Raw genomic sequence first — 23,441 nt, forward strand, 5'->3', positions numbered from 1 at the left:
CTCCAGTCAAGATTACAGTTTCTTTCATTATCCTGACTTCTAGCCACTTCGTGTATTTCAGTAGGGCCCTTTTATTTTACAGCTATCACAGGTATTGCAGATCCAGTATTAGCTTACTTTAACCTTTCTTCTTGTCTCCACCTGCTTCCTTTTGTATGGTTTCTATTATTTGATGCCATTTCAATTGCATGTACTTTGCTTCTTCCTTAAGAATATAACAATTCAAAAAGTTGTATTTTTTTTCTCAGCAATAATTTTGCGCTTTGTCCTAGTCAGTAAAGAACAATGTCATTATTAAAACCGTTAAAATTCTATACTCAGTACATAGCAAATATACCTGTTTTCCCATCAGTGAACATTTTAGATTGTTTTCTAAAGTTTTGGTTTTACCTACAATGCTACAGCAACATATATGCACACATATCCACTCAGTTTTTTTTTTTTTTAAATATGTGAGAGTATTTCTATGAGATAGCTTTCAGGAATCAGAATCGTTAAGAGATAAGCTCATAGATTGTGGAGGTAGACTGCTAAACTGACCTTCAGCAGTGTCACTTTGTAGTAGAATTCATATGTCCCTATATTGTCAGCATCAATAATTAGTTATCATTTTCATCTTTTGCTATTTTAGTTTTATTATTTAATAAATGTATATTAAGTTTCTACTATATGGTAAGTAAAGAATGATATGAAATATAGAAGATAGTAAATGTCCTGCTCTTATGGAACTTATTTTCTTAGTGAAGACAGACACTATGTGAAGGCTAATAAATAATATACTTTGTAGATAGTGCCCAGGAAAAAGAGGATGCTGTGAGAATACAACACTGTCCTCTCTTCCATACAATGGAGAAAATATAAGTTAAGACCTTTAAGTATGAGAAATAGGCATTGAGAGTCAGAAGTTTTGTAGGCAGGGAGAGATTAGTAGGCCTAAATGCTTTTATGTAAACAAGATTGGCAGTATTTTAAGAATTTGAAGAGAGCCATTATAGCTAAAGTATATTGAATGGCATGAAATAAAATCAGAAACCAGGTGTGGTAGCATAGGTCTGTAATCTCAGCTGTTTGGGAGGCTAAGGCATTAGGATCGAAAGTTCTAGATCCAACCTCAATAACTTAGCTAGACCCTGTCTCAAAATGAAAAAGGGCTGTGGATATATCTAGGTGATAGAGCACTCCTGGGTTTAGTCCCCAGTATAGTAAAATAAATACATAAATAGCAAAGAGATTGGTAGGGTAAGGACTTGTAGAACTTTGTAAACTAGATTAAGGAATTAGCATTTTCTTCAAAATAGGAAAGAAGCCTTTCTAGGAATGTGAGTTTAGAAGTGATATTGAGATTATACTTAGTGTGGAAAAGTATTGGAAAAAAGTAAGGTAGTGGCTATTGCAGTAGTGCAAGGGGGAAAGATGATGGTTAGCTAGCTTGAACTAGATTAATTAGCTTGAACTAGAGTGGATAGTAGGAAAATGAAAAGTAATTGTAATTTTGTCTTATGTATGCTTCACATATTTTCTTTCACCTTCTCATCTTTAAACTTCTTAATGGGTGTTTTTTTGTACAAAGAATTTATCTTTACATATGTGCATAAATTTTTAAGTATTTAGATGTATTTTTGTGAAGCATTGTGATGTACTTCTCTGATCATTTTCTGTTGTGATATAAATTGCTTTAAATATTTAGCTTTGTTAAGAAAAATAATGAGTTTATTTTTTACTATTTAAGCCAACTATTATTTATTTGTATCTTTAATTATATTTTAGAAAATTTTCAAAGAAAACTACATGTTGAGGTGCTGTGATATGTTTTCTTGAAAGGTTTCGTCCGAATACCAGAGAATTGTGGTGTTATAATGCAGTGGTTGCTGATGCCAGACTTCCCTCTGGAACGGATATGCAGTCCAGATGTAGTATCCTAAGCCCTGAACTTGCCCTACCAACAGGATCAAGGGCTCTTACTACTCGGTCTCATGCAGCTTTGCACATTCTAGGTAGGGTTACTATTTGATGTGTAGCTAATTTTCATCAATGTGTGCTGTTCTGAGGATTGGGGCTTCTTTCAGAGTAATTAAATTTGTATATCATTCTTTCATAGTTTGTTAAATGTAACAATATGTTAGGTACAAACTAATTTAAATCCTCTAAGAAGCTTATCCTGTGCAAAGCAATGCATAAGACCTGTACCAACTTTCTTTTTTTAAAAATATATTTCTTAGTTGTTGATGGGTACAATACCTTTATTTTACTTATTTGTTTTTATGTGGTGCAGAGGATCAAACTCAGTGCCTCACATGTGCTAGGCAAGCACTCTACCACTGAGCTACAACCCCATCCCTGTACCAACCTTATTATGAAAGTTTCATGTATGTGCATAAGCAGTCCTGAACATAATTTTTCATAGTAGGTAAATCCTAAAAAGTAGTATTTTAGTTTAACTTGAGTGCAAAACTTTTAGAGAGATAAAATACTCAAATGTAAATTATAATATTTAACTTATTTTTAAATAACAGTCAACAAAAATGTTATAGTGTATAGTTCTTGTCTCTTACATAACCCAGTTTTCCACAGAACATCAACTTGACATCTGTTTAATAACTTTGAGATATAGTACTTCTGCAGTATATGTGTGCTGTTGCTAAAAAATGTATGTCAATCTGCATACTTACATGTTTTGTTGCTTTTTAAAAATGATCCTTAAAAAGAACTCATTTATGTTGACCTAGCTTTTGCAATTTTGAAATCATAATTCTTTGTTTCTTTTTTCTCAGATTTCATAGGGAACCATTGTAAACATTTAAAACTAGCATCAGTTAACATTATTTCAGGCTAATGTGTTTTCCTCAAATAGTACTTTAGGAATCAAAGTAATTCAGAGAGTTTCATAAAAGAAAGAACCTTGGTGAAGATTTAAAGGTTAAGTGATTCCAACTTTTCAGAGCTTCAGTTTTGTACAAAATTTTGTCATCAAGCATATGTTTAAATATGGTAATTATTCACACAAAGGAGACTTTTTATTGTAAATATTCTATGAAGCAGTGTTTAAGGCTTAGAATAAATTTACTGAAATTTAAACATTTAGAGTTTACTTATTTATTTTAATGTAGCCCCTATAGTATTTAATATCATCAATGTTATAGGAAATTTTAATTTCAAGAAGTTGAATTTTATTTGTTTGTTGTTTTAGGTTGTCTTGATACCTTGGCTACTATGCAGGACTTAAAAATGGGCATCGCAAATACAGAGGAGGAAACTCAGGCAGTCATGAAGGTTTATTCCAAAGAAGATTATAGTGTAGTAAACAGGTTTGAAAGTATGTATACTTAGATTTAGGAAATATTACCTTGTAAGTGAAGTACATATGGATGTTCTAAAATACAAAATTTCTATCTTTTAGGTCATGGAGGTGGCTGGGGTTACTCTGCCCATTCAGTAGAAGCTATACGTTTTAGTGCCGACACTGATATTTTACTTGGTGGTCTTGGCCTGTTTGGAGGTAGAGGAGAATATACTGCTAAAATTAAGGTAAAGTTCATAGATACCAAGCCCTGTTTTGTTTGAAGATGTCGGTTTGACTTAGTTTATTATTCAGTGCTTCCTCTTATTTTTCTTTTTTACTTGGTTTGTTTTTGTTAGTGTCTCTTTTTATAAAAAGGTAGAGGAAACATTGCTAAAATCTAAAGCAATTATCCTAACTTGGTTTATTTGTTGTTTTTATTAATGCCTCTTTTTAGAAAGAGATAGAGGAACTTTGCTAACCTCAGTAACTCATTAAAAAATAAAAACTCAGAAAGAAGGAAGGAAAGGAAAGGAAAATGATTTTTTCATACTTTAAGACTCAAAAAGAGACTGGCAGTTAGTCTCAGCCCTTTGTACCAGTGTAGCAGACTTGTTTATGTGGCTGCCTAGAACTTCTTAGTGGTCTAGGAATAACAGCACCTTTTCTATGTGGCTGCCTTTTATAGCTGTTTTAATAATAGGAGCCACAATTATTTTGATGTAGCGAAAAAGGTTTTAGCATTTTTAGTGCCAAAAATGTGTAAAAGACATGATCATCCCAGGGGTAGGGATCAGGGATAAAATAAGAGATTGAACAGAATGGATGAATTTTATCTGTTAAGTGAACTAAAAATAATTTAGAATTATTAGTTTATCATACCTTTTCATCTCCAAAAGGGTTTATAATTATCCTAAGTAAAATATGTCTATTCTTTGAAAATTCACCACTAGCTTGAACATTCTGCTTCTCAAATTATCTGATTTTGCTTTTAAAATAAAATAAAAACTTAATAGTTTGTACCTTGATTTTACTGTCAGACTTCACAAAAAAATATCAGTATATCTCTTCTGTTCAGGATGTGTTTTCTTAGTTTTCTCAATATTATCTAAAAATTATATTAATGTTCTTTGAGGATACTTTCCTTAGAGGCCATCCAGAACTGATAAACTTTTAAAGATATTTGCTTATTTCTGTTTACAATTATAATACATATGCTAAAAATGCAAATAATATAAGAATGGACTAAGTAAATATTAAAAATACCCTATACTTACAAGAATTATAGAAATAGAATAATGGTTAAGGGTACCTATAACACATACATTGACACTAATAAAACCAGTAGTTTAGTGTTTGGATCATTTCAGTGCAGCTCTGTCACAATGGTTATTTTAGGATGGTTTAATTCATTATCAAGATAGAGAAGCAAACTGAGTGAGTTATATAGTTCTGTTTGACAGTATGTAATAAGATCATCAAAAGGATATAAATCTTTTTCCTTTTCCTGGCCATGGGAGATTTTGTTTGTTTGTTTTTCTAGTATTGAACACCATAGTGGACTTTATCTTCAGTAGTGACCTTGTATACAAGTTGTTTTCGATTGGTCCTACTTTCTTTTTTCAACTCAAATTCTGTCTCACTGCTCTCTTCTTTAGAAGTAATCTTGCCTTTGTAGTATTCAACAAGTGGACTGTGGCCTTCTATTAGAATTTAGGCCCCACACTTTTTAAATTTACCTCCCTTTATGTCTCTAAGGTATACATTTTCTTTCTAATCCTTCTTTATTTTGTTTTGTTTTCATCCCCTTACTGTTTCTTCTGTCCCTCTGTAGATTCATTCTCTTCCATGTGATTCATAGATATCAAACTGACATCTTCAATGTGATTCAGCCCAAAGCCTTTTTGCTTCATTCTATGTTTTCTCTTAGGCACTCTTCTAAACTCAAGGTTTCAGTAGCCATCAGCATTCCATGATGCCCATATTTATATCTCCATCTAAGACTTTTTTGTTGACCTGTTTTCATGTCAGATATCAGTCATTATATATAATCTTTTTTTAAAATAATTTTTTAGTTGTAGATGAACACAGTGACTTTTATTTTATTTTTTTTATTTGTATGTGGTGCCAGGGATCGAACCCAGTGCCTCACAAGTGCTAGGCAAACGTTCCACCACTGAGCCACAACCCCAGACCATATATAATCTTAACTGAATTCATGCTTTTCCCTCTGGCTCTTTGAGAAATCCCTTTCTAATGAATAATACCATCCATTTACCTGAAAATGCCATGATTTTATACTCTTTTATTGCTAACTAATATTCCATTGTGTATATATGCCACATTTTTTAATCCATTCATCTACTGAGGTAAATGGATAGCATTGGAGAAAATAATGCTAAGTGAAATAAGCCAATCTCAAAAAAACAAATGCTGAATGTTTTCCTCTGATATAAGGTGACTGACCCATAATGGGGTAGGAAGGGGGAGCATGGGAGAAATAGAGGAACTCTAGATAGGGAAGAAGGGTGGGAGGGGAAGGGAAGGGGCAGGGGGTTAGCAATGATAGCGGAATATGATGGACATCATTATCCAAAGTACATGTATGAAGGCACGAATTGGTGTGGATATACTATATATACAACCAGAGATATGAAAAACTGTTTTCTATATGTGTAACAAGAATTGTAGTGCATTCTATCATATATTTAAAAAATAAAATCAATTAAATATTAAAAAAAAAAGAATAGTCCCATTCACCATATGCCTGCTACATAAGCCAGAGACCTAGCTATCTTTCTTAATAGGTTCTCTGTCATCTCTTTCTTCCTCCTAAAAAAGTCTACTACTCTCCCAGGCCAAAACTATTAGTCTTAGATTAGCAATCTAGCTGATCCCTGTTTATATTCCTTATTTTCTATATTTTGTCTTCATTTTCTCTTCCTAGTTTTTCTCAAACCCATTTCAGTCAGGTTTGTGCCCCAACTACTTTAGTGAAATTACTCAGGTCAAGGACAATGATAACTCTTATTGATGATGATGATGATGATGTACTGGGGATTGAACTACATCCCCATTCTTTTTTATGGTTTATTTTGAGACAGTCTTATTAAGTTCCTGAGGGTCTCACTAACTTGCTGAGGCTAATCTTGAACTTGTGATCTTTCTACTGCAGCCTCTCAAGTTTTGGGATTATAGGTGTGCATCACCACTCCCAGCTCACTGATGCCTCTTAAATCGTTAAAGCCAGCTATCAAGGCTCATTCCTCACCTTCCTCAACAAGTCAGCCAAATATTATCTGATTGAGCTCTTTGAAATACTTTATTCTCTTGCCTCCCAAAGCACCATACTTCATTTTTGTTCTGTCCTACTGCTTACTTTCCTTAGTCTCCTGCCGGTTGCTCTTCTTTTGGACATTTTTTAAATCATCCTGGACAGGCATGGTGGTGTATTCTTCTAGTCTCATTTACTCAGGAAGCTGAGGCAAGAAAATGGTTTGAGCCCACAAGCTCCAGGCTAGCCTGAACAATACAGCAAGACTCTGAGTCAAAAAATAATGAATTGGGCTGGGGATGTGGCTCAGGCGGTAGTGCGATCGCCTGGCATGCGTGCGGCCCGGGTTCTATTCTCAGCACCACATACAAACAAAGATGTTGTGTCTGCCAAGAACTAAAAAATAAATATTAAAAAAAAAATTCTCTCTCTCTCTCTCTCTCTCTCTCTCTTTTATAAAATGAATAAAACAGGTAAAGGGAAAGACTGGGGACTGAATTAGAACAAATTATATTCTGTGCTTTTAATAATTATGTCAAAATGAATCCTAATGTTATGTATAACTAAAAAGAACCAATGATATATAATAAAAAATATGAATGAATGAATGAACAAATAAAAGCAAGAAGAATAGTCATTCCCATACTGATCCAGCCTCACGGCTCTAAATATTTTTTCTTTGGTAACTTCTATACTTAAAAACTTCTCTCTTATTCTCCAAAGTGATTGATAAACACACACACACAACTGTCTACTATATGTCTCCACTTAATGCCTAATAAATATTTTGTAGGTAATATGCTCAAAACTATTTTTCTGATGATATTTCTTAACCTGCTATTCTCGCATTCTTCCCTATCTCAGTTACATGACTTAGAATGGCATTAACATGATTTTTCCAGCTGCTCAGACCAAAAATCCTACAGTCATCCTCACTCAGTTTCTCTCTTCCTTTCACTCCCTACATTCACTTGAACAGTATATATGTTGGCCTCACTTTCAAAATGAATCCAGAATCTAACCACTTATTAAAAAATTGCCACCAAGTTGTTCCATGCCATAACCATTCTCACCAGAATTATTAAAGTACCTTTCCCATTTTATCCTGCTTCTGTACTTGTACCATTCAATGTATTTTCAGTCCAGCAGAGTGAGTCTCCAAAGTATGTCACTGCTCTGTTTAGAATAATGTAGTGTCTTCCTGTATTAGAGTAAAAGTCAAAGGCCATATAAAGATCAAAAAGATTTCATCAGAACTAACTGCCAGCTCCTGTCTGACCTTATGTTTTATTGGCAGCTTCACTATAGTCTGCTGCTTATTCTTCAGGAAGGCCAAGCACAGTCAAGCATCAGGACCTTTGCTGTTGCTATTCCCTCTAACTATTAGCTCTTTTCAACATCAGCCTAGTTTACCTCCTTATCACCTTTATGTCTTCAACTCCCTGTTCAGCCTATTAAAATATAATCCTTTTCCCTTCTACAAACGTACTCTTGGTAGTCCTTCATTGCTTGTTTTTATTGTTTACCACTGTATGTTTAGTTCTTGGAACAATGCCTGGTGCATAGTTTATGTTCAAACATACTTGTTGAGGATAAGCAGAAGAGCCAGGTTAGAGGCAAGTCATTCAGAACCCTCATAAGATGCTGCAAAGGTGAGAAACCACTGAAATTTTAGATTTAAGAAAGTATTTGGATTAAATACTTGTTTTTTTTTTAAGAGTACTAAAAATTCTAGTATAGAGCTATTTATATCATTAAATAAAAATGAAAACCTTCACCTTTGTGGAACATGGATTAGAGCCAGGAGAGAATAGAAATGAGAAGACTATTAGTCATTATGGAAGTAATCCAGCCAATAAGAGGAAATATGGTTAATTTGATAAGATTTTATGCCAGCAGTAGAATAGATATAGTGATGGCAGAGAAATATGGAAAAACGATTCTAGGATTTTTTATTCTGAGCAACTAGTTTGATGAAAAAGCTTTTAATCAGAACAAGTAAGGTTGTTATTAGTACTAGTAAGAGCAAACTGCCTGGGGGATTCAGTGACTTTTGAGAATCAGATTCAGGCTACAGACAGATTTCCAGGTCATTAGCATAAAATTGAAAAGTTGAGACATCTAGGACTGTACCTGCCCAATAAATTTTAATGCATTTTAATGTTTTGCTGCTTTTCTTGCTGTGGATTCACCAGAGTGAAAAGATTTTTGTTTTTTACACTTAATAGTCCATTTTTTAAAAAAACAAACAACAACAAAAAACTCTTTCTTCCTAATTCTCTTTTATTTTCACTTAATCTCAGAACCTCTTCCCATTTGATATCTCTGTATTCTTACCCATATTCTGTAGTTTTTTTGTGTAACGTTTTTCATGTGCTATGCCTCTCTTTGGAGCCAAGTGCCTCAGACAGGCTGTACAAGTGTTCTATCACTGAGCTATATTGTATCTCCAGCCTGCCATGTTACTTAAAAAAAAAATTTTTTTTTTTTCAGTTGTAAACAGACACAATGCCTTTATTATTTATTTGTTTTATCTGGTGCTGAGGATTGAACCCAGTGCCTCACACATGCAAGGCAAACGCTCTACCAACTGAGCTACAACCCCAACTCTATTACTTTTTGAACTGTTTTTTATGACTTGATTTTTCTTTTTTTAAAGGATCCTATCACCTGTTATTCTTCTCTCTCTCCAGCTAATAATCTTATAGCCTTTTTGCTAGGTATTTTTTGAGGTTTTTTAATACTGTTTTATTTAATTTTCTCACATTTAGTATGAGGTGGGTAATACTGTTTATTGTCCAACCTCTTTTTATGGATGAGGAAACTAGGTCCCAGGGTCTTATAGCTAGCCAGTATTCATAAGAGTTTACCTCATTTAGAAACTCTGAGATAAAAATTCTTTGGTCCAGTTCTCTCACCTCCTTCAGATGTTTATATTCTTACTTTATTGATTATATCATGTACAAAATTTCTAGTATAGAGCTATTTAGAGCATTTGATATAATAAATATATATATATTAGGAAGACAGATTAATATAAGCCATAAAATGTTGTGTATGTTTTTTTAATTTAATGTGTTTTATGTAGTTCAGTAAATAATTAAAAACTTTAATAGTAGGTATGAGATTTTTATAATCTGTGTAGTTAGTTCTGTGTATATTAGACACACACACACAATTATAAACACATTAGTCAGTAGATTTATATAATAAAATGATTGGGAAAAATGTATTTTTCTTTTGTCCTCAGCTGTTTGAGTTGGGTCCTGATGGAGGAGATCATGAAACTGATGGAGACCTTCTAGCAGAAACTGATGTGTTGGCTTATGACTGTGCTGCTAGGTAAATGATTTGTTCATTATTCAGTGTAATCCTTGTCTGCTTAAAATTAGAAATTTATTACGAATAAGTAAATATAACTTTAAAAAAGTTTTAACTAATCTGCTATGAATATGCTTTTGCAAATTAAATTATATGTAGTCATATCCCACTTAGTGATGAGGATACTCTTGAGAAATGCATTGTCAGGCAATTTTGTCCTTGTGTAAACATTAAGATGGATAGCCTGCTTTATACATTAGCCATATAGTACAGCCATGATCCTATATGCAATCTGTGTAGGCAGCAGATGACTGTATTAGGAAATATAAGTATCTGTTTTAATGATACTTGATCAAAAATATTAATATTCTTTGCAACTTTATTTCACAAGATAAATTGGTTCAAAAAGTAGAGAAATGCATATGTTTTGCATCCTTTTGTTTTCATGCATCCCTGAGAGAACACCTAGTATGCTTGTACTTTAGTAACTGATAGTCATTTATTACATTACATATAGTGTCAAGTAGTCATACTAGGCCATAAATTATATGGCCTATGTACTCTGATGTCATACCAGTAGAATATGCTTGACAATAACACACTTTGTAAGATGACCAGCTTTACTGAAGGCTCTAGGCAGCTTACCACAGCAGTAGATTTATGAAGGTTCATAAATAGGAAACTTAGGTTTGATCTGTCCTCCGTGTAATCCTAAGAATTATCTTAACACTATGGTATGATAAGTTAGTGGTTTGAGTCAGGGAATGTTATGATGTGAAAAAATATATCCAGAGCTTTATAATAATAATACTATACTATACTTCACAATAGTAACTGTGTTAAGAAAACCTTGTGGATTGTTTATAGGCATTTTGCAATAGAAAATGTATATTTTCTGAAATAAGGATGAAAGTAAGACATTGATTTTGCTTTTACCAGATATATACTTTTGACAACCTAAAAAGTGAATCTGAAGAAAACTAATCTGCTATGAATATGCTTTCACAAATTCACTAAAGAGTGAATCTTCATTTTCGGCATTAGTCAATATCAACAGATAATTTTCAGTAATTCTTAATGTTTTATACAAATGGTCATGAGGGGAAAATTCAGGAAAGCTAATCAGTTAACTAAATTTCACAAGCTTTAATTATGCCATTGTCATTTACCATTTGCTTTCAGTATATGATTATGAGCCAAAGATGATAGCATGTACTTCATGTGTTAAGAAGTCATCTGGATTTTCTTCATTACCCTTTTAATGAAGCCCAGACTCTCAAGGGTAGCACTAACATACTTTTTTGACCTTTTGCCTCTTACTCTTCTTCCATCTGTTATAATACAATAATCAAATAGACACCTTGCCTTTTCCCAATCCTCTCTTATACTTTTTCTCACCTCTACAGATTTGTTCTTGGCATTCTCCACTTCCTTCAAGGCTTTTCATTCTTCTTAATCCTAGTTACAAATAGTTCTTTCTACTCTGTTACCTAGTACTTTGTAATTGACTGTCCTTTGGCAGATGCCCTTAATTAAATACAAGTCTTTTGTCTCCTCTAAAATCAATATACTTTTGTCTGTAGTTACTGTGTAACATGTTCCTTTCCAAATACTTGATGAATTCAGTCCTCAAAACAGCTCATTGAACTAGACATTATTTTCACCTCAATTTTCAGATAAAGAAACTGAGATACAAAGAGGATATAGTAACTTGCCCAGAGTCTCCAGTTGCCAAGTCACAAAGCCAGGCTTTGAATGCTGGACTTGACTCCAGAGCCATTTTCCTAGCTTGCTGACTCTCATTGAGCTGAATGAATAAACTTTAAAATTTAAGTCCAGATTTTCATTTTCTGCAAAACGTTCATCTTATTTTAATAGGAAAGTTTTATAAGCATGTTGTAGAAACCAAGAAGAGGAGATCTAGCAACATAACACAAGTAACTGTTAACTTCTTTGAGATCATGTCTAGACTTTTTATATGGAAGGTCTTTAATGCCGACAAGAATCTTAAAATATTATTTTTATGGTTTGGTTATAGAGGATTTAAAAAATAAATATATGTGACAGGGAAGTACAAAGGCATTGTCTTTGACTCACTAATCTTTCTCAGAGAAAAATATGCAATGATGTTTGATGAACCAGTTCTCCTGCAAGCAGGATGGTGGTATGTTGCATGGGCTCGAGTGTCAGGACCCAGCAGTGACTGTGGTTCTCATGGACAAGCATCTATTACAACAGATGATGGGTAAGTAGAATATTGAAGTCTTGCTTAAACAGTTGCTTAAACAGTTCTCATTTTCATCTGTGAAATATTCTTTCAAAGACTCAGAGGACTTTCAGCAGGATAAAAAGCTTCATATGATTAGAACATAATTGCTAAAAATTAAGTTTATGTAACATCATATGCCAGTAAGCAAATATTTCAAGTTTAGACAGGACAGGAAACTAATTATAAACTACTGTTCTTTGCTCTTATAAGACAGCATTTGTATATGTTTATGAGTATCAAATTGCTTGAAAGCTTTATTACAAATTAGAAATTAGCTAGAGGAAAATGACAATATTGAGGAGTTTTGAGGACTTTGGAACCATAAAAAAGAAACAGATACTTGTAGTTTGACAGTGCATGTGTAAACACTTTATAAATTGCAAAGCTTCTGTGGTCTGAAATGATAGTTTTAATGAAATATAGGCAAAATTTTTCTTCTTAAAAATAACTTTCATCTATAGAGTGGTTTTTAATTTATATAACATTTTCATGTATGTTATCTCATTTGGTGCCCTTAGTAATTTTGTGAGCAGTGATTAGAGAAACAAGAAGGAAATGATTTACTTAGACTTTTATGGTAATCATGTGGCAGAGCTAGATCTCGACCTGCAATATGTTAACTCTAAATCCAGCATTCTTCATACTCTTACTACTACTCTTACCTCTACTCTTACTTCATACTCTAACTCTGATTCATGAGTTAGGAATAACTATCATTTGTAAAAGAAATTCCTTATTACACTTAGCGTAAACTATTTGAAATGGGTACAAGCTATATATTGGTATATTTCAGTTTAGTTCAACTCAAAATCAGAGCAGACCAAAAAAAAAAAAAAAAAATCCAGGCTGGTTTAATAAGTGAATTCTATGTTGCTAAATATTCAAGGAGCCTGCTGTACGAAAATTAATTCTGTTGTATGTATGCAATTCAACTTACTCTAAGATTGTTTGCTAGAACTGAGAAGACTGGTCTGACCCTGGACTGTGTGGTTCCCATTTACAGTTTGGTCAAACTTGGAATATCTTGGAACTTTAAGGCTTAACCCTGTAATGCATATAATCAAATAGATTTTATATTGATTGTAAGTGGAAATCTTTTGTTAAGTTTACTGCTTGCTGTCCAGAAAGATGAGCTAGAGGACTAGGACTAAGCAGGACATCTATAGAGTTCCTGATTACGTTCATTTCCTTCATTTTGCTGATTCAGTCATTTATAGTTAAAAATCAGAACAGTACTTATGTCTTTCTTTTTTTCTGAAAGCAATGAATAATTTACACTATTGTAAGATTTGAAAGCATGATTATTAATTTCTTAGTTCTTTTAATGACTCTTAGATCATGATGTTTTAAACATCATTAATTTTTCTCTTCTTAGTGTTGTTTTCCAGTTTAAGAGTTCAAAGAAATCAAATAATGGTACAGATGTCAATGCTGGTCAGATACCTCAATTATTATACAGGTATTTTGCATATTTATATTTAATTAATGTGGTTTATTCATTTGCTATACTGAAGTAGAGCCAGTATAAAATATGTGCATAATAAAGGAGAATTTATTGAAGCATTCTAGAAATTATAATATACTGATAAAAATGTAGCTGATTTAACAAAAACATTTAGTTATTAATTTGCATATTTTAAAACATTTTCTTTATCAGGCTTAATTTTACACTTTGCCTAAAGATTCACATTGATAGTATTATGTCTATAATCATATTTTAACAACTGATTTTTTAAAATTTGTCTTTTTTCTTACAAATTTTATCCAAATTGGTCTTAAAGAAATGTAATTGGGTATGGGAGGAGTACTTTAGATATAGGCTTAATCAGTTTACCTTAGTGTTACATTTCTTATTTATCTTATGGTGGAAGGAGTTGGAAAATCCCTTATTGTTGATGAATTTCCATGTCTAATTGAAATATTAAATAATAGCATTTTTGTGTGACATTTTTGACATGAAGAATTTTAATTAGTCCATGGTTATTCAGACATTTGGAGGCATATGCTTATGTGTTTTTGTATTTCTACATTACTGCAGTACTAGAATAAAAAAATGAAATGGATATAACCCTCACTAAAAATGTTATCATTTTTCTTCAATTTAATTGATTTTTCTTAAATACAGGACAGCGGAATGCATTACAATTCCTATTACACATATAGAGCACAATTTTTCATATCTTTGTATATAAAGTATGTTCATGCCAATTCATGTCTTTATATATGTACTTTTTTGCATTACAATTCTTATTATACATATATATCACAATTTTTCATATTTCTGTTTGTATATAAAGCAGGTTGACACCCAATTCGTGTCTTCATACGTGTACTTTGGAAAATGATGTCCATCACATTCCACCATCCTTGCTAATCCCCTGCCTCCTCCCTTTTCCTCCCACCCCTCTTCCCTATCTAGAATTAATCTATTCCTCCTATGCTTTCCCTCCCTACCCCACTATGAGTCAGCCTCCTTATATCAGAGAAAACATTCGGTATTTGTTTTTTTTTTTTTGGGGGGGGGGATTGACTAACTTAGCATTATCTTCTCCAGCGCCATCCATTTACCTGCAAATGCCATGATTTTATTCTCTTTTATTGCTGAGTAAAATTCCATTGTGTATATATGCCACATTTTTTTAATAGTAAAAAATCAGAAGCAATGCTTCTAGAACAGGAATTCTCTTCTTCCCATCTTTCTTCCAAATAATTGCTTAAAGAACATGAATGTTACAAACTTCATTTTTCCCAAGAAGGGAGTTTTCTGGTTGGTTGGTTTATTCGTTTGTTTTTTGAAATCCTAGGTACTACAGAATTGTTTTTAATGCAATGTCTGTTATAGTCATTGTTTGTAATGCATAGCTTTATGAACATAACAAGTTGCATTGGACTACTCCTAACTAATATTGATTGAATAACTTTTTGATAATAGCATTAAATAGTAGTGTTGCTGCAGAACTTAAGTTACATATGTTCTCTACAAGAGGAGAAAGCCTCTACTCCAGTTTTACCCAGGTAGAATTTAAAGAAAGTATTTGACATCCTAAAAACTTTGTTAAGTGTTGGAAAGTGTTTCCAAAAAGCTCCCTATTGGCGTTTTTACCTGCCCCCACCCCCCAAAACTAAATGTTTTATTAAATTATTTTTCTATTGCAAAAATGTATGTTTAAAAAAAAATGTTGTCAGATTTTTCAGCATTACTTTATGTGCATCTGTTACCTTCAGACTTCCAACCAGTGATGGCAGTGCTTCAAAAGGCAAACAACAAACCAGTGAACCTGTACACATTTTAAAGAGATCTTTTGCAAGAACTGTCTCAGTGGTAAGCCATTTTTTAAAAATTTCAACTTTTTCATTCATCATTGTTTCATTTTGATATTTAGTATTTGTCTGCTATCTTCTAAGAATTTCTCAGTATAGCTTTCTGAAGTCAGATATGCTTCTGTATTAACATTTATATTCTAGGCCAAATATAATATATACTTTAAGTGGAATAATGGAGGTGTTGCCTATGATGCCCAGTTGACGTGTCCTTCCTATTTTTGAAATAAATGTTAACTTTTCGATTAAGTCATGCATGAATGCATATATGAAGGAATTAGAAGATGAAGAGAAAGTTAAGCATAGTGCTGTCCCACAAAGCATTACTTTAATACTTGAGGAACTAAGTAGAAGATTTGCATTCCAAGTAGGAACTTGTTAAACTGCTTGATCATCCCCATTCTGCATTTAAAGTTGCACTATGCTCTCAGGGTTACCATGGCAGAATGAAAAGTCACTTGATGCAATTCAGAGATCATAATGTGTCCATTCAGGAAGTCTGAGTTAATTTTTTTAAATGCATAAATACTGAAAAATGTTTCTAAATGCCTGCTTTATCTTCTTTGTCAAACTTCAAAGATACTCCTCTTAATGGTAATTTAGTAAGTGAACTATAAGAGTGTCTATGATTTGGGCTGACAAACTTAGTAAAAAAGTTCAAGATACAACAGACACTAGTATGGCAATATGTAAATCAATGGATGTATAACTGATGTGATTCTGCAATCTGTATATGGGGTAAAAAGGGGAGTTCATAACCCACTTGAATCAAAGTGTGAAATATGATATATCAAGAACTATGTAATGTTTTGAACAACCAACAATAAAAAATTAAAAAAAAAAAGTTCAAGATAAAGAGGTTTTGAAGTTACATGTCATTACTTCTATTTTGATTCACCCTCTGGTCTCATAATTTTTGTCTATTTTTTCATATTCTGGATTAGGAATGTTTTGAGTCATTGCTGAGTATTCTTCACTGGAGTTGGACCACCTTAGTCTTAGGAGTTGAAGAACTTAGAGGATTAAAAGGATTCCAGTTCACAGCTACACTTCTAGATTTAGAGAGACTACGCTTTGTGGGTACCTGTTGTCTGAGGTTATTACGTGTCTATACCTGCGAAATTTACCCAGTGTCAGGTATGTTGTAGTTATTAAATGACTTTAGGGAGAAAACATTTGAGACCTTGAGAGAAGATTTTTGTAAAGCTTACTAGGAGTTAAAGATCTCCACCTGCTTTTAAGCTTCTCCAAAAATGAGGGGAGACACTTAGCTTACTGTGACTCTTGTGTATTTGCTTATAAAAATAAAATAGATTTCATATCATTCTGATAACAAAAAGCCATCATGGGCTAAGATTAAATATTCTTAAAAAAGTGTTATTTTACACATATTTGTCCAATAGAAATATTTTATCAACAAATGGTTTGAACTTAAATATCAAAACCAGTTCTTTTTTTTCCATTTAGATTTTTTAAAGGAATAATTTTGGACCACACTCGATCTCTTAAATTGTTAATTTCTAGATTATTTGTGATTTTAGCTACATAGTTAATTATGGAATTATTTTAATGCCTGTTTAGTATTCGTATTAATTAGTATTTAATTAGTAACATTAATTAGCAGTTTACTTTTTTCCCCTTACAGCTACAGGAAAAGCAGTTGTAGAAGAAACTAGCAAATTAGCAGAGTGTATTGGAAAAACCAGAACTTTGTTAAGAAAAATTTTATCAGAAGGAGTTGACCACTGCATGGTGAAGTTGGATAATGATCCTCAAGGATATCTCAGTCAACCCTTGAGTCTTTTAGAGGCTGTCCTCCAGGAGTGTCATAATACTTTTACTGCCTGTTTTCATTCTTTCTACCCAACTCCTGCATTACAGTGGGCTTGCCTTTGTGATCTCTTGAATTGTTTGGATCAGGTAATTTAAGTTTATAAAATCAAAGTTGAAAATATACATTATTTAGTATGCTTTCAGAAAGTAAATTGCAGTTGTCTCCATCTTTTTAACTTTTTAAAAGGTAAAGTAGAAAGCAATTTGGTATCTATGATTTACATAATACAGGTTTAAAAATTTGTTTTCTGTTTATCACCTTTTAATCAATACATTTGTGAACCTGCTGACTTACTCTTGGAATCTATTGGTGGCAGTATGTATAAGAGGGTAATAGATAATAGAGGAGAGAGTGTGTGAGGAGGACAACATCAGACAGTGACCCTTGACACCTCCACGTCTGCAAGACCAGGAAGGAGAGAGGCCTTGAGTGAACAGACATGGTTATATCATTCACTCATTCTTTTTTTAAAAAATATTTTTATTAGTTATTGATGGACTTTATTTATTTATTTGTTTTATATGTGGTGCTGAGAATCGAACCCAATGCCTGACACATGCTAGGCAAGTGCTCTACCACTGATCTACAACCCTAGCCTTCAACTTTCATAGATGTTTATGCACCAAATCACAGTTTCCAAACATAGGGGCAAAAACCTGACAAACCTACAATGAGAAATAGACAAATTCACTTGATAGTTGGATCCCTCAGTGCTCCTCTTTCATTAATTGACAGGAAAACTAAACAACAACAACAACAACAACAACAAATCAGAGATACAGAAGACTGGAACAGTGCTATCAACTACCTTGATCTAGTTGACATTTATAAACTAGAATATGCAACTGCAGGCTGCAGTTTCTTTTCAAGTACATATGGGATGTTCACCAATATACATCATGTGTTAGGACATAAATAAGTTGAGTAAGTTTGAAAAGATTAAAAGCATAAAGAATGTGTTTTCAGTTCACAACAAAATTAAAAAACTTTGACAATACTTTTAAGTAATCAGTGGACGAAAGAAGAAATAATAAAAAAACTTTAAATACTGAACAGTGAAAGATGAAAAAATCTAACATCAGAATTGGTGAGATGTAGCTATTGCATTACTCAGAGAAATATATACTTTTTAATTGCTTATTCTAGCAAAGAAGAAATGTTTAGAACTAATATCTAAAATTCCACATTAAGAAGGCCAGAAGGAACTGAGTGTGGTGGCTCATGCCTGTAATACCAGTGGCTTGGTAGGCTGACTCAGGAGGATTACTAGTTCAACGTTAGCCTAAGCAACTTAGTGAAATTTTAAAAAAAGGGTGTGGGGGCTGAGATGTGGCCCAGAGGTAAGCAAATCAAACCTCAAGTAAGAAAAAAAGAAAACAATAATTATAAGGAGAGAACTCAGTGAAATAGAAAACAGAGAAAATTAAGAAGCTGAAGTTTGGTTCTTTCAAAAGAAAAATTGATAAACATCTAGCAAGCCTCTTTGAGAGAGACAAGATACAGAGAAAGAAAAAAACATTAAAAAAATACTATTATCAGAAATAAAAGAAGGAATATCACTATAGATCCAACTGATGTTAAAATGATAATAAGAATGTAATAGATAAACTTAGGAATTTTACAACTTCAGAGGAAGCTGACAGTTTCCTTTAAAAATGTAACTATTAAAACTGATACAATAAAAAAATTAAAAATTCGAATTGCCTTATACCTATTCAAAAAATTCATTTTTTAAAACTTTCCCATTAAATAAATTCCAGGCCCAGATGTTCATTCATGGATTTTGTTAGACAATTAGAAAGAAGTAATGCCGATTTTCTAGAAATTCTTTTAGAAAATATATGGGGCAGCACTTTCCAACTGATTTTATGAATTTAGTCCTGTCGTGCCTGACACCAGAATCTAACAAAAGATATAACAGCAAGTATCACTAAGAAACATAGAACTTCATTAAATTTTTATTAAGTCAAATCCCAAAATATATCATGGATTTTATCTTAGGTAAATTTAACAATTCAAAAATTGATGTAATTCATTTTAACTAAATAGCAAAAAATTATATGATCCTCTCAATTGCTTGTGGGAAAAAATGTTGGTAAAATTAAGTCATTCAGTGATGAAAACTTCTTGGCAAACTAGGATATAATAAAACTTCCTTATTTTGTGGATAAAGAGTATCTATAGAAAAATCAACAGTTGACATCCAACTTAGTGGTTAAATATTAAATGCTGCCCTAAGTTTGGAAAGAAGGCACAAGTGCTGTCACTCCTTCTATTCAACATTGTACTGGAAGTCCTACCCCACCTCTTTGATTCACCTCCCTCCCAACTCAGTTTCATCACTGGGGTTTCCTGGACAACTTTGGATCCATGTGGCAGGAGATTTTAGGACTTAAATAGTAACATAGTGGATAGCACATTATAATGGATAGCACAATTATTGCCTTCACTAGTATGTAACTTAATTTCTCTCTCACTTTCAACCATACCACTCTAATATGGTTATTTTCTTCCTTTGCTGCTCAACAGATGATGTTTAGCAAGCATTGGTTCAACTTAGGGAATATGGTCTTGCATTATGCTTGACTTTGTAACAAATGTTTGATGAACTAAGTACTGTGTTCACAATTTTTGTGAGTTAAGATATCCTATGTGGATAAGTTTTTAATATTTTTATATAAAATTTTATAGGTATGCTACTAAATTTTTGGATAAACTGAAATGTGATAACATAATTTTGTGACCTTAGAAAAGTGTTACTATAGTAGTATAGAATTATAATTTAAATAATTTATTATTTGAGAAAAATAGTTTGAATGTTTACAGGAAAATGCTGTATATTCTAATACAACATCTCCCTTTGAAAATAGTGCTAAAGAGAACATTGACTATGGAGATACATAAATATTAACTTTGATTTACTAGAGACCTGGATGCTTGTTTTTGTTGACCATAACTTTTCCATATTCATTGGATAGTCAAAATTGTATTTTAAGATTGATGTGATATTATCCCATAACAAAACAATTTAAATGATTGATAGAAAATTTGATATAATTTTAAAAAATTACTATTTATATATTCAGAAATATGGCTTATATTGATGCAGTATTTCTTAGTGGGAATTTTTGTTTGTTTTTAAAGGATATCCAAGAAGCAAACTTTAAGACCTCAAGTAGTAGACTCCTTGCAGCTGTTATGTCAGCTTTATGTCACACTTCGGTTAAGCTGACTTCTATTTTTCCTATTGCATATGATGGAGAAGTACTACTGCGATCAATTGTTAAACAAGTTAGCACAGAGAATGACTCAACACTAGTTCATCGTTTTCCCCTTTTGGTAGCACATATGGAGAAACTCAGTCAAGTAGGTCTTTTCTGAAATTTCTTTTATAATGAAGCAATAAAACTGCTTATTTTTCTGTGTTAGCAAATATGTAAGTTTACCCATTGATTATTTAACAAATGATTATCTGTTTCATAATAACAGCCAGATTTAAATTTTTAAAAGATTTTCATTTACTTATAAAGTGAGTTATGCAATGAACAGCTATATATTTGTTTTTTGGCTGTATCATTTAAAGGTTAAGTTCCAAATACAATAAGTCTTTTCTTTTCTAATGTAATATTTTAAGTTTTCAAGATAGAAATGATATGGAAATAAAGAACTTTTAAGATTTCTTCTGTAAAACATTTTAGTAAATTAACAACTACTTTTGTTTTACTAGAAAGTGCTATAGAGAAAAATTAACTAAAAGGCATTCTTATATATTTACTTTCCAAATGGGAACTAATCATTAAAAGTGGAAGCCAGGTGCAGTGGTACACACCTGTAACCCAGTGACTCAGGAAGCAAGAAATAGAACATAGAAAAGATTTCCTAATTATTGTACAGTAACAATTTTCTGTTGACTAAATCAACAGAAAAAGAGTGAAGAAAGTTTCAACAATGGAAAGAAAAGTTGCAGGGAGTTAATGTAGTATCTTTGCAGGATACCAGAAGAAATACTAAAAATAAATATAAGAGCCAGTGTGGGAAAAATTTCTCTCTTATTAATAGTAAATGAAAGTAATATTAAGGTATCAGTGTGTTTCTATGGAATTAAGAAAAATTATTCTCTTATAAATTCCTATGTTGGTGAGACTATGAAGAAAACTACTAACTGTATACATTGCTTGTGGCATTATTTAATTAGTCTAAATAATCCTTTTCTTTCAGTCTTTTAGTATTTATTACTTATTTACTGTTCACTGGAATTTTTATTAGTTGCTAGTTGAGACAGGAGTGAAAATATAAATACAGCCCTTGAATTGGGATTCTGTAAACTAGCAGATAACCTCAAGATGAATTTTCATTTCACTGTTAACGAGTTATGAGTGTTTTCACAGAAAATTCAGGGAATAATTTGTAGATGAAACCTATATGCATTTTACTAAAAATAAAATTTAGAAACCCTAATTAGAACTTTAAATGTTCTTCACTAACTGAAATAGCTGAATGGGTATATTAACTTCATAGAATATGGTTCATAGAATAATGGTTCAGCCATTAAAAACAGATATATTTCCATTTAATATTAAGAGAAATATTTTAAAATATTTGAAAAAAATTAAAACAAAAGTGCATATATGCAATGATGACTATGTAAAATATGTATGCAAAATTTATTGATTGGAAGAGTATACTTAGTGATGAAAATAATGTATGAGTGATAAACTTATGGATAATCTGATATTTTATTTTGTAATTCCCTTTTGTGTTGTAGTATTAAAAAAATTTATATATACAGTAATTTTTTTAAAACTGCTAATATGTAGTGATTATTAATAATAATTGTATATTTGTATGTGTACATTAATAATAGTCTGATTATATATTCTGTTTAATATATATTCTTCCACCATTTTTTGTGGACAAAGCATTCTAACATTTCAGTATAGTATAATCATTCACACACACACACACACACATTTACAATATTCTCAGTATTACAGTATTTTAAACAATGCTTCTAGAAATATCATTGCCTAAATTTGCATGCGTATTTATGATTATTTTCCCAATATAAACCTTTAAGTGTAGAAAAATTCATAATTCAAAGGAAAGTATGTTAATTTGTTACAAATTGCCAAATGACTTTTGAAAAGCTAGTGTCAGCTTGTATTTGCCACCATGAGCAAACGAGAGTACATTTTTCTAAAAGTTTAGTGACTGTTTTTAAAAAATTTGGTCCTTCAACAAATCACATTGACAAACTATTAATGCTGTACTATCTGGCAAGTTTCTTGTATTAATCTCAGCAACTACTAATTAAATACTAAACAGGCATAAATGAACACATTTCATATAATCTCTCACCATTCCCTCCCCTCTCCAGCAAAGCATAGCAAGATTCTTGATTTATGGAGTACAATTTAGGGTTGAATTTTATCAAAAGCTAACTTTCTGATATTTTCCAGAAAGTCAAGTTTCTGGAGAATGGGAAGGTAAAAGGGATAAAAGAATTAAGGTTTTAATCAAGATCAAAAATTGAGTATTTTAAATTCATAAGAACTAGATTAGAAGTAAATCAAAATATTATGGTGATTTTATTCAAATTGTAATAGAAATAACTTAAATATGAAAAGTTATATCTGAATTTTTTTTCAGCCTAAAATTATATTAAGAAAGAAGTTAAAATTGTGGTCATGATGATTTTAATTGAAAGGTCAGCTAATTTCCAATTGGATTGAAAGTACATTCATTTACGTATTTGATTTGTTTTGAGAACAGAGTAATTTAACTCTGTGCTCCTCTTTACCCTGAGATTTTGGTTACTATGGCTTCCTGATGAAATCGTACATTTCACTTTCTATTCAGTGTGGGCTTAAAGACATAGAAGATGGCAGAGAACAAATAATTTTCATGCTGGATATCAGCTAAATTAATAATATTTTTCATGTTTTTCCTTTGGTTTTTAATGGGATTTTGATTTCTTAAATTATATTTTTTCCACTGGTAAAAGTTGGAATTTTATTTCCCTTTAAAATTTGAATATAGTAATAATTATAAAACTGCCTACTCCACGTATGGACAAGAGAATTTTGTTAGAAAATTTATTTGCACAGATTTAGAGTTGATTTACCTCTATGTATTCCAGAAATAA

At 31.9% G+C, this 23,441-nt stretch overlaps 1 protein-coding gene across 13 annotated transcripts in view; it reads left to right on the forward strand.

Moving 5' to 3' along the window:
- Mycbp2 (MYC binding protein 2) overlaps window positions 1-23,441 on the forward strand; it is a 272,081-nt gene that overhangs the window by 119,995 nt on the left and 128,645 nt on the right. For all 13 annotated transcript variants that reach the window (XM_058580959.1, XM_058580960.1, XM_046449465.2 and 10 more), the window contains 10 exons: window positions 1,822-1,994; window positions 3,188-3,313; window positions 3,398-3,525; window positions 9,802-9,893; window positions 11,983-12,117; window positions 13,517-13,600; window positions 15,367-15,463; window positions 16,407-16,599; window positions 17,108-17,382; window positions 20,441-20,662. In XM_058580959.1, coding sequence (XP_058436942.1) covers window positions 1,822-1,994; window positions 3,188-3,313; window positions 3,398-3,525; window positions 9,802-9,893; window positions 11,983-12,117; window positions 13,517-13,600; window positions 15,367-15,463; window positions 16,407-16,599; window positions 17,108-17,382; window positions 20,441-20,662 — 1,525 coding nt within the window. The remainder of the gene's footprint in view (window positions 1-1,821; window positions 1,995-3,187; window positions 3,314-3,397; window positions 3,526-9,801; window positions 9,894-11,982; window positions 12,118-13,516; window positions 13,601-15,366; window positions 15,464-16,406; window positions 16,600-17,107; window positions 17,383-20,440; window positions 20,663-23,441) is intronic.

This window comes from Marmota monax, unplaced genomic scaffold (assembly GCF_021218885.2).
Source record: "Marmota monax isolate L192 unplaced genomic scaffold, Marmota_monax_Labrador192_F-V1.1 WCK01_AAM20220418_F8-fsc00137, whole genome shotgun sequence".
In the NCBI taxonomy this organism is placed as follows: domain Eukaryota; kingdom Metazoa; phylum Chordata; class Mammalia; order Rodentia; family Sciuridae; genus Marmota; species Marmota monax.